Source organism: Papaver somniferum, unplaced genomic scaffold (assembly GCF_003573695.1).
Source record: "Papaver somniferum cultivar HN1 unplaced genomic scaffold, ASM357369v1 unplaced-scaffold_75, whole genome shotgun sequence".
Taxonomy (NCBI): domain Eukaryota; kingdom Viridiplantae; phylum Streptophyta; class Magnoliopsida; order Ranunculales; family Papaveraceae; genus Papaver; species Papaver somniferum.
The window spans coordinates 1,328,857-1,343,661 of NW_020650415.1; the positions used below are offsets into that span (position 1 = coordinate 1,328,857).

At 37.3% G+C, this 14,805-nt stretch overlaps 1 protein-coding gene and 1 pseudogene across 1 annotated transcript; both read right to left on the reverse strand.

The window, feature by feature from the left end:
* Positions 1–7,835: 7,835 nt before the first annotated feature.
* Positions 7,836–8,321, reverse strand: LOC113344218. The gene has a single exon (XM_026588226.1). It carries the CDS (start codon positions 8,319–8,321, stop codon positions 7,836–7,838), a length of 486 nt encoding a protein of 161 aa, XP_026444011.1.
* Positions 8,322–12,490: 4,169 nt separating this feature from the next.
* On the reverse strand, positions 12,491–13,158 carry LOC113344219 (annotated as a pseudogene).
* Positions 13,159–14,805: the final 1,647 nt, after the last annotated feature.

A 14,805-nucleotide genomic window follows, 5' to 3' on the forward strand; every position in this document is an offset into this window, starting at 1 on the left:
CAGAAGATAAAGAAGCACACAACCACATAACACAAGATATACGTGGTTCACCTTTACAGGCTACATCTACGACCAACACCACCAGAAAAACTTCCATTAATCAAAGACCATTACATGCTCTTTGCGCAACCCAAGACAAAACCAAAGAGTTAACAAGACATACCTGAGAACATCATCGAAGAAACCATAGAAACCAACTCTCTAAACCATTCTCCAAACCATCCTCTTGTCTTCTCTTCTACACCGTCTTCATTGCTTCTAGTAACAGAGGAGAAACATGGAAACACTAGAAACTTGATTTAGGGAAAAGCCCCAAACCCTAAACACTAAAAGACCAAAATCCTCTCTCTACAAGTTTTTTCTCTTACACCGATATTGACCTTCACGGTGGCACAAAACCCTCCCCAACGAAGAGACCAAAAACCTAAACACAAGGTTTTACCACTCTTCTAGGTTGGATTTCTACAACTTTACAATTCTAGACCTTATATAGAGAAACTAACTTGGACCTTAAGATTTCCTAAACTTTAGGAATAAGTTTACACAAGTTAGAGTTTAACCAAAAGTCAAACTTTAACCACCGACTTAAACTAACACTGTAATGATGAAATTTGGTCTATTAACCCAAGAAACGGAAAAGTTACAAGATCTTTCTCGCGCGATATTAGAATAACGATAGGACAAGGTTATTTCGAGAGTTTAGTTTCACCGAACTCAGGTACCTATGTTGAAAAGGTAACGGGGTTCAAGCAGAACTGGATGAAGGTAATATTCTAAACAGTAAACATCTTTATCTAATGCTCATTCTTTTGTTCTTTTTTGGACTAAAAAAAGGCTAGATTTTATTAGATTCTTAATTTTATGCTCCGTTATATGATTCATCTCTTAATTAAATTTCTCACTTTAATTGTTATGTTACTGCTTATGTTGATGCAGTCAGTCTCAAGTTAAGTAAGCACGAATACAACAGATACAATCATTCAGTTCTAAAAAGGTACGAAAGCTATGTGAAAGTTCTTGTTTGGTTGTTAGCTGGGGTTCCTTCTTGAATCTTGATTCTCTAATTAAGAGAAAGTACGATAGTGCAAAGTGCATAGCTGGTTTGTTCATGTTTAAAAAAGTTTCATAATTTTTATCCATTATCTTTATATCCTTTAAAGCAATTGAACTCTTTAGTTGTTCACGGTTATTTGTTTCCTTTCCGATTGCACAATAGGTTGTTCTTGTGACAAGGTTGAGTGAAATGTCAGGATTTTCTTATAGAATCACTGACAACAGCGGAAAAACGGATCTTGAGATATTATGATGAATAATAAGTAAACCAAGCATAAACAACTATAATAATACGAGAATGATAAATCAACTCACAAGACACAAGATTTATAGTGGTTCGACCAATACATACAATGTGTATATGTTGTCTACGTCCACTTTGAGCCGCACCAACTCAAATCCACTATGAAGAAAAACGACTACAACGTCGTGTGAATCCCAGCAAACTCTTGGTTACACCGCAAAAATTACCCGAGACGATAACTTTGTCTCTTGTTCCTCACCAATATGCTATCACAACGAAACCCTAGCTTTATTCCTAAAAGTTATACAAGAAATCTCTCACCAATCTCTTAATCGTTTTCTACACAATACAATTCTACAAGGCCTAATTATCTATTTATATAGGTTACAAACTTGGCCACCAAGAATCCTAGCCAGTTTAGGAAACCCCTTCCATAAATAACCACGACTGACTTTAGGAAATAATAATTAGTCTTCAATAACTAACAATCTCCCACTTTGAAGACTCATTGATTGTCTTCAATTCTTCTTTTCTTCAACTTTAGATTGACGGTGCTAAAAACATCTTCTTTGTCAGTGAGAGACCAGCTAAAGCCTTGCATAGCTTTAGCTTGTCTGATGTAACTCCCTTGGTAAACATATCCGCCGGATTCTTCGAACCAAGAATCTTCTCGAGCTTCAACTCTCCTTCTTCTAAGAGATCCCGAATGAAATGATAACGAATATATATATGCTTCTTCCTAGCATGATAGGCTGAGTTCTTGGCTAAATGTATAGCGCTTTGACTGTCGCTAAACATAACACTATCTCGTTGTTCCTTTCCCAACTCATCTAACAAACCTCGTAACAAAATCATCTCCTTGCTCGCTTCTGTTACTGCTACGTATTCCGCTTACGTAGTAGACAATGTCACCAACTTCTGTAAACTTGAGTTCCAACTCACTGCAGCTGACCCCATAGTATAAACATAACCGGTCGTACTTCGCCTTTTATCTACATCACCTGCGAAGTCTGCATCCACATAACCCCTCAAGATAGACCCACCTCTTCCATAACACAATGGTACGTTTGTGTTACCTCTCAAATATTTGAGAATCCACTTCACAGCTTCCCAATGTTGTTTTCCTGGGTTGCTTGCATATCTACTCACTACTCCCACTGCAGTGTGCAATATCCGGTCTCGTGCACAACATAGCATACATTAGACTCCCAATCGCCGAAGAATATGGTACGTTAGACATGTACTCCTTTTCTTCTTTTATCTTCGTACACTACATACTTGAAAGAAGAATTTGACTTCCAAGTGGAGAACTAACTGGTTTAGCATTCTCCATATTGAACTTTTTCAATACTCATTCAATATATTCAGCCTGACTAAGCATAAGTACACCCTTAGATCTGTCTCTTATGATCCTCATACCAAGAATCTGCTTTGTTTCTTCAAATTCTCAACTTCTTGTAGAGATGTTCCGGTAACCAACATATCATCCACATACAGTAACAATATGTTGTAGTCAGAACTGCACCTTTTGAAGTAACAACAATGATCTGCATTACACCGTGAGTAACCACCTCTATGCATGAAGTTATCAAACTTCTTGTACCACTGTCTTGGGGCTTGTTTTAAACCATACAAACTCTTGTTTAGCTTGCACACCATCTCTTCTTGCCTTTTACTATGAATCCTTCTGGCTGATTCATGTAAATTTCTTCATCTAGGTCACCGTGAAGAAAAGTTGTCTTTACATCCAACTGTTCAAGGTAGAGATCTTCAGAAGCCACTAGACTTAACACTACTCGTATAGTAGTCATCTTCACAACTGGAGAAAATATATCGTTGTAATCAACACCAGGTTTTTGCTGGAAACCTTTCACAACCAACCTCGCCTTGTAGCGAATATATCCATTTGCTTTAGACTTCATCCGATAAACCCACTTGTTATGCAACACCTTCTTACCTATTGGTAATTTTACTAACACCCAAGTGTCATTCTCCTCAAGTGAACTCATCTCATCTTCCCTAGAAAGTTGCCACTTTCCTGAATCATCAACAACTAGTGATTCATTAATATCTTCAGGTTCACCTTCATCTGTAAGTAATAGATAATTCAGAGCATACCTTGGGTTTGGTTTTGGAGTTCTTGATGATCTGCGTACTTCTTGTGGAACTATAAGAGTAACTCCCACTGCAGCAGAAGTCTGTTCACCTTGTACTTCTCTGCCATCAGCAACACTGTGCCCTTCTTGTACCACACTTTTTCTAGAAACATCATCAATATCGATATACAACTCCTTATCGACGTTGCTTGATCCGACATCTTCAACTTGTGTTTTATTCTTGTCCTTGTACAGCTCATTCTCATTAAAAGTGACGTCTCTACTTATAATAACTTTGTGACCCTCGTAGTCCCAAAGTTTATACCCAAAAGCGTCATTTCCGTAACCAAGAAATATACACTTCTTTGCTTGAGAACCTATCTTAGACCTCTCACCGGGACTAAGATAAATATAACCAACACAACCAAAAACTTTAAAATATGAAAGATTTACCTTTTTGCCGGTCCAAACCTCCTCTGGTATCTTCATATCTAATGGACTACTAGGTGTCCTATTGATTAGATAAGCAGTCGTCTCTGTTGCATGTGCCCAGAAGGTCTCGGGAAAACCAGACTGCAACCTCATGCACCTATCACGTGCATTCAACGTCCAATTGATACGTTATGCTACTCCATTCTCCTATGGCGTCCTTGGAACTGTCCTCTCCAAACGAATTCCATTTGTAGCACATAACTGTAAGAATTCTGTTTTGTCATACTCACCACCGTTGTCTGACCTTAGACACTTCAACTTCAGACCAGTTTCTGTTTCAACCAAAGCTTTCCACTTCTTAAACACTTCATACACTTCGAAATTATTCTTCATTAAGTAAAGACACACTTTCCTTGAGTGATCATCAATAAAGGTGACATAATAATGGAACCCGTTGTGAGATGCAACATCAATTGGTCCCCATACATCCGTGTGAACCAAATCAAGTTTTGCACTTCTCAAGTCTCTTCCTCCTCTGCTGAAACTAACCCGTCTTTGTTTTCCAAGAACACAGTCTTCACAAAAACTCATATCAACAGACTTCACCTTAGGTATATATCCTCCCGAACATAGAATCTTCATGTCCTTCTCATTCATGTTCCCTAATCTTCTATGCCATAAGTTAGTGTCTTCACCACTACTAGCCACTGCTAAATTAGTTCCATCTGAAGTCCGGTATAGAGTACCGACTCTAACTCCACGAGCTAATACCATAGCTCCTTTCTTCACTTTCCAATTGTGTTTCGTAAGCACAACTTCACAGTCAACATCACAAACTTGTCCCACAGACACCAGGTTCTTCTTCAAATTTGGAACGTGTCGTACATCCTTCAATTTCCACGTTGAACCGTTGACTTTCAAGATCACATCACCCAAACCAATGATGTTGCGTGCTTCACCATCAACTAAGAATACTTGGCCATAGTATCCTTATTTATAAGAGATCATAATACTCTTATCACCCGTTGCATGGAAAGAAGCTCCCGAGTCTATAATCCAAAACTCATCTTGCTTGTCCTTAGAGAGTAGTAGAAAACCTTCCGTAATCACCTTCTTGTTATCAACAACGACCTTCACCGGTTCCGCAGCTGCAACTACGTGGACCTCTTCTTGATTACCTTTGTTTCCACCATTATTAGCACCTTTGTTTTCCGAAAAATCGCGCTTGTAGTGTCCTACTTTCTTACACGCCCAACACTCAACAACACCTCTAGTCCGGGATTGAGATCTCCCCCTAGACTTTCCTCTAGACTTCCATCTGGATTTGTTGTTGTTGTTCCTGTTTGAACTCCTGCCTCTATCTTCTTCTTGCATACTTAAGGCCGAACTTGAAGAATTAGAAACATAACCTTGTTCTATTCTTCTCTCTTCTTCAGCGATCAACCTTCGTTGCACATCATCAAGCTTCAACTTCTCGCTCCCTGCAGAATTATTAATGGTTGTTCTTGCGGTTTCCCAACTCTTTGGTAATGACGACAACAACCGTAAAGCTTGAACTTCATCATCAAAAGTAATACTAACTTTTGAAAGATGAGAAATAATTGATTTAAACTTCCCAAGATGTGCTGAAATCGCTTCGCCTTCTTGCATCTTCAGATTAAATAATTGTTCACACAACATAATCTTCCCCGAGGCTGATGACTTTTGATACAACTTTTCAAGTTTATCCATAAGATCCTTCGTACTAGTTTCCTCTTGTACGTTATTGTAGACTTCCTCCGTTAGACATCTACGGATCATGGCTACATACTTGCGATCAAGAGTTGTCCATTCATCGTCTTTGCGTGCTCCCTTTTTCACAACTCCACCCAATGGATCAGCAAGGTCTTTCTCATATAGGTAGTCTTCCATCTGAGACTTCCAAAACGCAAAGTTCTTCCCATTAAAAAACTTTAACCCTAGCTACCGTACTTTCGTTATTATCACCCATAACTCCCACTCCAATCGTACTACGATAAACCCTAAAGCTCTAACCCGAGCTCTGATACCAGTTGTCAGGATTTTCTTATGGAATCACTGACAACCGCGGAAAAACGGATCTTGAGATATTATGATGAATAATAAGTAAACCAAGCACAAGCAACTATAATAATACGAGAAAGATAAATCAACTCAAATCCAGTATGAAGAAAAACGATTACAACGTCGTGTGAATCCCAGCAAACCCTTGGTTACACCGCAAAATTACCCGAGACGATAACCTTGTCTCTTTTTCCTCACCAATATGCTATCACAACGAAACCCTAGCTTTAGCTCTAAAACCTATACAAGAAATCTCTCACCGATCTCTTAATCGTTTTCTACAGAGTATAATTTTACAAGACCTAATTACCTATTTATATAGGTTACAAACTTGGTCATCAAGAATTCTAACCGGTTTATGAAACCCCTTCCCTAAATAATCACCACTAACTTTTAGGAAATAATAATTATTCCTCAAATAACTAACATGAAAGCCTGGAGGGAATTTGTGTATTCAAAAGATCACAACATGGCCATTGACCAGTGCTCACTATGGGGGCTACCGGCTACATATCCCTCCATTTTAAATTCGATCCGAACATTTTCACTGTTCTCATTAGTATGATGCTGATGACTGCTGAATGACACACTCTACAAACAACGTGGGCCCCATCACTTTTCAACAGTTTGGACACGATGGCGTAGCTATTACGGATCTTCTGTTGGGGACGTACAGATATCGCTTAAGATCTTGCGGCTGATACTCCTACACAACTGTTGGTCTTCTTCTCTGACATTTGGGTTGTTGTTACGTGGTGTAATGTGGTTGGCTCCAGCTGTTGCTGGGTCCCATTTCTGTCCCAGCAAAGTCCACTGAGTTAAAAAACTACGCAAGTATAGATATATACACCCAAAGGCCGAAAATTATACACTACGATACGGGATTTGTTCCACAGAAATACACCTCTATCCGGTGTATTTCACCAGTTCTTTTCTTCGTTGATTTGCCGTTCAATATTCCTATAGTGTCATCCCACAAAACTATATCCGGTGTAATATAGTTTCTTTCGATATTAGCAATGAGAAACCCATTGAATTGGCATCGCTATTCAAATTCATTTTTAGTTGTTGATGGATTGTAATGATGAATTTCGATCCATTAACCCAACAAATGAAACAGTTATAAGATCTTCCTTTCGCGATATTAGAACAACGCAGGGGCAAGGGTATTTGGAGAGTTTACTTTCACTGAACTCAGGTACCTATATATGTTGAAAAGATAAGGAAGTCCAAGAAGAACGTGATGAAGGTTTTTTTATGCTCAGTCATATGTCTCTATAATTTCTGTGTTGTTGCAGTCCCTCAACATACATGATCATTCAATTCTAAAAAAAGCTATGGAAGGTATGCAAAAGCTGTCGTTGGTTGTTTCTACCTTGAGGGACAAGTGCATAACTGGTTTGTTCTTATTCAGGTAAGTTTCGCAACGTGTGGTCATTATCTATCTGTATATATCCTTTAAAGCGCGCAATCAACAGTCTTCATGGTAAGGTTGTGTTAAAGCTTCTATGGAAATAAATTGTATATTCAAAAGAAAACAACATGGCCGTTGGCCAGTACTCACTAATGGGGTTGCAAATCCCTCCATTTTAGATCAGAAAAACTTTCCAACACAACGTCTATTCCATTGCAAACTTGCTTAAATTCCATTGGAAAACTTCCATCATCATGACTAGTATGAAGCGCTGATGATAACTCTTGCTAAATGGCACTCTCAGCAAACAAACAACTTGATCCATAAGAAAACATTGATATATAATAGAAATTCAAACATTCATTTAATCGTTTGGGTAGGAAGAGGATGAGTTCCTTTTGGAGCATAGAATCAAGAAAACTTCCTTCCTCCATACAACAACACATTGATCTGAGCAGACCATCATCAGATAATCATGAGTTTTCACGTACTCTTGAAACCGTCTGATTCTCGCTCACAAGTGTAACCACTTTGCGAGTTGGGTTGGATTCACGACCCCCTCAATGTGGGCCCCCTCACTTTTCAACAGCTTCGACACGTTGGCGTAGCTACTATGGATCTTCTGTTGCGGCCGTACCGATTTGGCTTCAGATCCTGCGGCTCCTCCTATTCCTACTGCTGTTGGTCTTCCTCTGATATTGTTTGGGTTGTTGTTACGTGGAGTTATGGGATTGGCTTCAGCTCTAGCCGGGTCCCACTTCTGTCCTAGCAAAGTCCCCGAAGTTAAAAACTCATGAGCCAAATAACCAGCTAGCAGCCAGTTATTATCTTTACAAGGCGCCGAAGCAGCCGGTGATATTGACAAACTCGGCGGCGTTGGCGGCGGCGTCGGCGCAGTTGGCTTATTAGCCATCACAGCTGATGTAGACGTATCTCTCTCTTTCCGCTTTCTTGACGCGACTCCAAAATGATGCTGATCTGGCTTACTGTAATTTGACATTTTTGCCCTTAATGTGACACGTCAGCAGCAAAATTCGAAAGATATTACTATAGCATCTAAACATACAATATAAATATAAAAAGACGACTGGTAATAAGAATCTGAGAGATGGGGGCAGTATTTAGGGTTTAGATTTACATGATGAGATAGGGATCCAGAAACTGGATGACCGGAATCTGATGATTTTTTGTCGGAAAATTCGTTTCCCGGTGTACCGTACCGGATAATATGACGCCGGAACAAAGATTTTAACCGGAAAGGGAGATCTTAATGCCGGAGCAAAGATTTTATTTGAGAGAGAAGAGGGAGGAGAGAGAGTTTTGACAAAGCGGAGAAAAAATGTGAGACGAGTTCTGCCTTTATAGGATGAGACTTGGTTAATTACCCTCCAGGTTTAATAAAATAACCATACTGCCATTGGATGTTATTGTTGGATGACTAAATTACTCTTTGTGTGGATAAGCCCATTAGTTAGGTCAGGTGTTGGCCACTGATGCACATGAATTATGTCTTTAAGATTCATAATCCGATGATCAACTTATATGAAGTTGGAACATACACTACAAATTTCTATCAATCAAGAAGATGATGCAAATATTCAGATCAGGGTGAATGACTGCAGTTGTATATAATTACATACCGAGAGCGGGCCGGACGAAATAATCTGCAGTGTAGATCCTAACGAAAAATGAAAAAATTCAAGCGAAATCATACAAAATCTTTCCATTTTAAGTGAAATTAACGAGCAAAAGATGAATATTCGGGTACCCGATACCCGTTAGGACCCGAAAACTTATCTGTTCCTAACGGGTCTACCCGTCGGGTAGTGATTTTGTTAATGGGTTCAATCTTAGGACCCGGAACCGGACCCGATATATCCAAGTCCGGTTCGGTTCCGGATAATCGGGTACCCGTTGGTGGTCCTAGAATTAGGTTCAAGACTAATTTCACCACAGAATCTCGATAAAGCTTTGAATTTGTTTCACCATTTCAAGGATTTTGTCACAGGCTGTACCTGTTGTTATTGAATTTGTAAAGGTTATAACCTGTTATAAATAGGCCGTTATTAATAATTGTGATGGTGTTTTATAACGGTTTTATCTGTGACAATAGCCAGATACAGTCACATATAGAAAGGTTACAATAATTAATAGTCACAATTGACCTAATTTTAGGATCGCGACACGTGGCTCATTTGTCACGAAAATTTTAACAGTTTTAGGTATGAGTATATTATTGCAACGATTCATTTGAGGACACTGTCTTCTTGTAGTAACGGTTACAGTAACACCTATAAGTGTTACCTATTGCTTATAACAAATCTTTTAGTAACATGTGTCATCCTCCTATATCAGCACTCCGATGATGACACGTGTTCTTTTTTACTAACACTTTTTGTAACAATTATTTCCGTAACAATTCTTTAAACAATTAAAAAAATGGATAATCCAGATCCATTTAACGGACCTAGGCTTCCATTTTACAGGCCTGAAACACAATTTATCCTGAAACAAGGACCCGCGACACAATTTATTATCCTGAAACACAAGCGTGCGACACAATTTATCCTGAAACACATGCCTGCGATACACATTTCAACACTCATACATACATTGCGGAAACAGGGGCACAAATATCTATTCATTATGATACTTACAACCAAACAATGTTTTATTCATTACGAAATTTAACCAAGCACACTTCAAAGCCAACATTTTGTGAGCTGCAACCAAGTAAAAACAAGCTTAACTTAATTAATACACAATGAGATAAGAAGTTGCAAGAGAATAAAAATATACAAATAAATCAATAATATTTGTTATCATACCATTTAACGCGAGCATCGACAAAGTTATCATTTCAAGTAATTCCAGCATTGGCATCAAACACGCATGACCTACAAATAATAAAAATTGAACATGTTAATGACAAGTTTTGGAGTTTCATGGATCAAGAGAGGAGTGGAATGAAAAACAGAATAAAAAAATGTAAAGAACTATATTATTATCGATCTCTATTCACAAAGTCCAAATTAAAACTTAGCTATATAAAGCAAAACATAGAATAAGTGGCGTTCCACTTCACACGAGTCCCACTTCCTAAAGTGTAGGTAAACAGACTCAACATTAACACCTACAGTTCTTCACGTCTTGTAAACAATAAAGACTAAAACTAATTCAACTTCAGTTCTACAAATGTAGTTATAGCAATATTAACTTGCCAGATTTTTGTACTCACACGAACTACCTCTGTTATATGACTTGCAATGAATACAAGAACTTCATCTCATAACAACTGAAAGTTGGATACTCAGTTCAAAAGCTAAACACCATAGATTTGATTAAAAATTCAAGGAAGTAAAATTCAGAAAATGGAAAACATTACAAGAAAAAGAAGGTAAAAGGTCAACAGACATACCTAAAGAGCATAATCAAGATCAAGAACTGATCCACCTAGTTTTGTCTTCGACCGCACCAAAAGAGAGAAAGTGAGGAGTCGGAACACTGTATATTTGACTAAAAATTCAAGGAATGATTGAATTTAGAAAAATAGGGAACACTGCAAGAAAGTGAAAGGAAAAGGTTAGTAGACATACTTAAATAGCACAACCAGGATCAAGAATGGATGCACCTAGTTTTTTCTTTGGCTGCACCAAAATAGAGCAAGTAGAAGTTAAAAAAAAAAAAATTGAACCAGGCACCCACACCCTAATTTTTAAGAGTTGGAATGAGTTCTATAATCTCTTCACACCTTTTAGGCTCCGGCGAGTAACCCAATGAAGACTTTCAGTGTAAGAACATCCAGACTTGAAATAGTTGCACGACTCACAAAGGTTATTGGCACTCTTTTCTATAGAGAAGAGTGTAGCTAATCTCGTATAAGCAATTCGAAGTAGTCTTGCCTCAGTAGGTTATCCGAACTGCAGCTTTTTACATCGAGGGATCTTCACAAAAACAGAATAAAAAGAATCAACAAACTTGAAAGAAAAAATAACAATATGACTCTAACAGCAGGAAGTTATGAATAAGCAAAAGTCACTGAAGCTAATGTTCAAGTAATAAGAAGGGCAAAAGGAGGATTTACATTTGCAGAAAACAACATGACCACGAACAATCAATATACGGAGCTTCATTCTGAAGTCGTAAATTTGAGATCTGGACAACAAGGGAACATATGTAATATTTATAATCAATGTTTACCAATATGCAGACAGCTTCATTCTAACTCGTCCAGTCCAGCTTTTACATGCTACCCCTTACTGAATGAGAAAGAACGAAGGATTTTGACAACATTTACCTGTTTAAAAGCTGGCCATTTAAGAACGAGAATATGTAATAGAACACTATATGGACTAAGAACGGAGGAACCTGTAAAAAGAGGAAATTTCACATTTTAATTTTCTTTTTCCAAGATAACCTTTCTGATAGAACGACCATAATTTAAAGTTAAAACACACAAGATTGGCCCTTAATGTCTTTAAGTAGTTATCCAGCTTTTCCATGATGCTTTGCCAGTGAGCAGCTGCATTTGCATGTGAGTGTGATCCTTTCACCAGACTTGTGAAGGATATTCTACGAGCTTGTCTTAAAGTTCAAAGGATATACAGTACAGGTTATTGTGGGAAAGCATCTACCTGAATGCAAAATCCAAGCAACGGAGAGACCTCTGTCTTTAAATTGTCTCTGATTATGCCATATATCTTCCCAAGGAACCCTTAAGTTGTTGCTTAAATAGTAAAGATGGATTTGGCTTCGACTTGGCGCAGTCTACAAAGCAAGAAACCATTAAGAAACAAGAACTCAGCACTATGGAGATGCTTGCAGTCCCTAAATAACAAATATAGAGAGATCCCATACCATATGTCAAGAGAAACGAAGCTAGTATAAATAATATCTTCAGAATATAAGTCTGCACAATTTAAGAGTTCTTGTAACTTGCAAACATAAGAAATCCAATCCGTCTTAATTACTAATAAGTAGAATGAATCTACACATGATTCTGCATTCACATAAAACATAAAAAAAACAAAAAGAGAAACAAATAAGTTTAGCACATTTGAGGGTTAATTCTAACGCTGATCATAGTAAATTAGTGCGTAAATTTAACATCACTGAGTCTAGTATCTATCGAAAGTTTACGGCCAATACTGCATACAACACATCTACAATCTATATAATACCAATCTTATTTGTAACGTTCAAAGCATCATAATATGGAGTTAATCTCGCGTAAGCCTTCTTCGTTCCGTCAGGCCTGAAGTCACAGGATTGAGTTAGTACATGGGCTATAGTTTTTAGGTACAATTAAATTCAGATGATAATCAAGAAAAATTTAGGAGCTTACCTGATAAGGGTGTTCACTTTCTTAGTCTGGATATCATACATCTTCTTGACTGCAGCATTAATTTTCTTCTTGTCAGCACGGATATCAACAATGAATACTAGGGTGTTGTTGTCTTCAATCTTCTTCATTGCTGATCAGTTGTGAGTGGGTATTTCAAAATATGGTAATGGTCAAGCTTGTTCCTTAGAGGTGCACTAATACGAGGGTTCTTGGGTTTCCTCGCTGTCTTCAATGTCTTTGGCCTGTGAAAGGTGATTGATGTGCGGATCTTCTTAACCTTCTTCTTTATCGTTGTTGCTCCAACTTTGACTGCCTTGGCAGATTTCAAAGCCTGTACCTTTGGGTCATGCTTCTTTGTTGTAGCAACTACATGACAGGCGAATGATATTAGACACAAGATCGACATTCAATATACCAAAACAACCCCAACATGCTTCATACAAAGAAGCAAAATAGACATACCGAAACCAAACCCAGTGTACAGAACAATCATACTAACTCAGGATACAAAGAAGCAAGTACAGAGAACTAAACAAGATACAAAATGAACATTCAAAGATTGCTAGAGTTAGACCTGAGTTTCTCGTTCGGATGAACTGAAGACGAAATATATCAGATTCGAACATCACAGGTTCAAAGATTGCTAGAGTTAGACCTGAGTTTCTCATGGAGATAGTGAAAATTACCATACTATCCGTATCGGAAATAAGTGAAATAAATATTACATATTGTGAAAATGACCATATTACTCTTACTAGAGTAAGTGCAATAAATACCACACAGACAGTGAAAATGACCATATTACCCTTATTAGGAATTAATGCAATACATATCATGGGGATAGTGAAAATAATCATACTACCTTTATCGGAAATAAGTGAAATAAATATTACAGATTGTGAAAATGACCATATTACCCTTATTAGAAATAAGTGCAATAAATATCACATAAACAGTCAAAATGACCATATTACCCTTACTAGGAATTAGTGCAATAAATATCATGGAGACATTTAAAATGAGCATACTACCCTTATCGGAAATAAGTAAAGTAAATATTATAGATTGTGAAAATTACCATATTATCCTTACTAGAAATAAGTGCAATAAATATCACAGAGACAGTGAAAATGACCAAACTACCCTTACCAAAAATAAGTAAAGTAAATATTATACACTGTGAAAATGACTATTTTACCCTTATTGGAAGTAAGTGCAACAAATATTATGGAGCCTGTCAAAATGATCAAACTACCCTTATTGGAAATACGTGAAATAAATATCATACATACGGTGAAAATGACTATAATACCCTTGCTGGCCTGTGAAATAATATTATGGAGACTGTGAAAATGACCAGACTATCCTTATCAAAAATAAGTAAAGTAAATATTACAGATTGTGAAAATGACTATTTTACCCTTACTGGAAATAAGTGCAATAAATATTATGGAGACTGTCAAAATGACCAGACTATCCTTATCGGAAATAAGTAAAGTGAATATTATAGACAGTGAAAATGACCATACTGCCCTTACTGGAAATAAGTGCAATAAATATTATGGAGACTGTGAAAACGACCAGACCACCCTTATCGGATATGAGTAAAGTAAATATTACAGTATGCTAAAATGACCATTTTACCCTTAGAGGAAATAAGTGCAATAAATGTTATGGAGACTATCGAAATGACCAGCTACCCTTATTGGAAATAAGTGCAATAAATATCACACAGACGGTGAAAATGACCATACTACCCTTACTGAAAATTAGTGAAATAAATATTATGGAGACTGTGAAAAATGACCAGACTACCCTTATCAAAAATAAGTAAAGTAAATATTACAGATTGTTAAAATAACTATTTTACCCTTACTGGAAATAAGCGCAATAAATATTATGGAGACTTTCAAAATGACCAGACTATCCTGATCGGAAATAAGTAAAGTGAATATTATAGACAGTGAAAATGACCATACTACCCTTACTGGAAATAAGTGCAATAAATATTATGGAGACTGTGAAAATGACCAGACCACCCTTTTCGGATATGAGTAAAGTAAATATTACATTCTGTGAAAGTGACCATTTTACGCTTAGGGGAAATAAGTGCAATAAATGTTATGGAGACTGTGAAAAT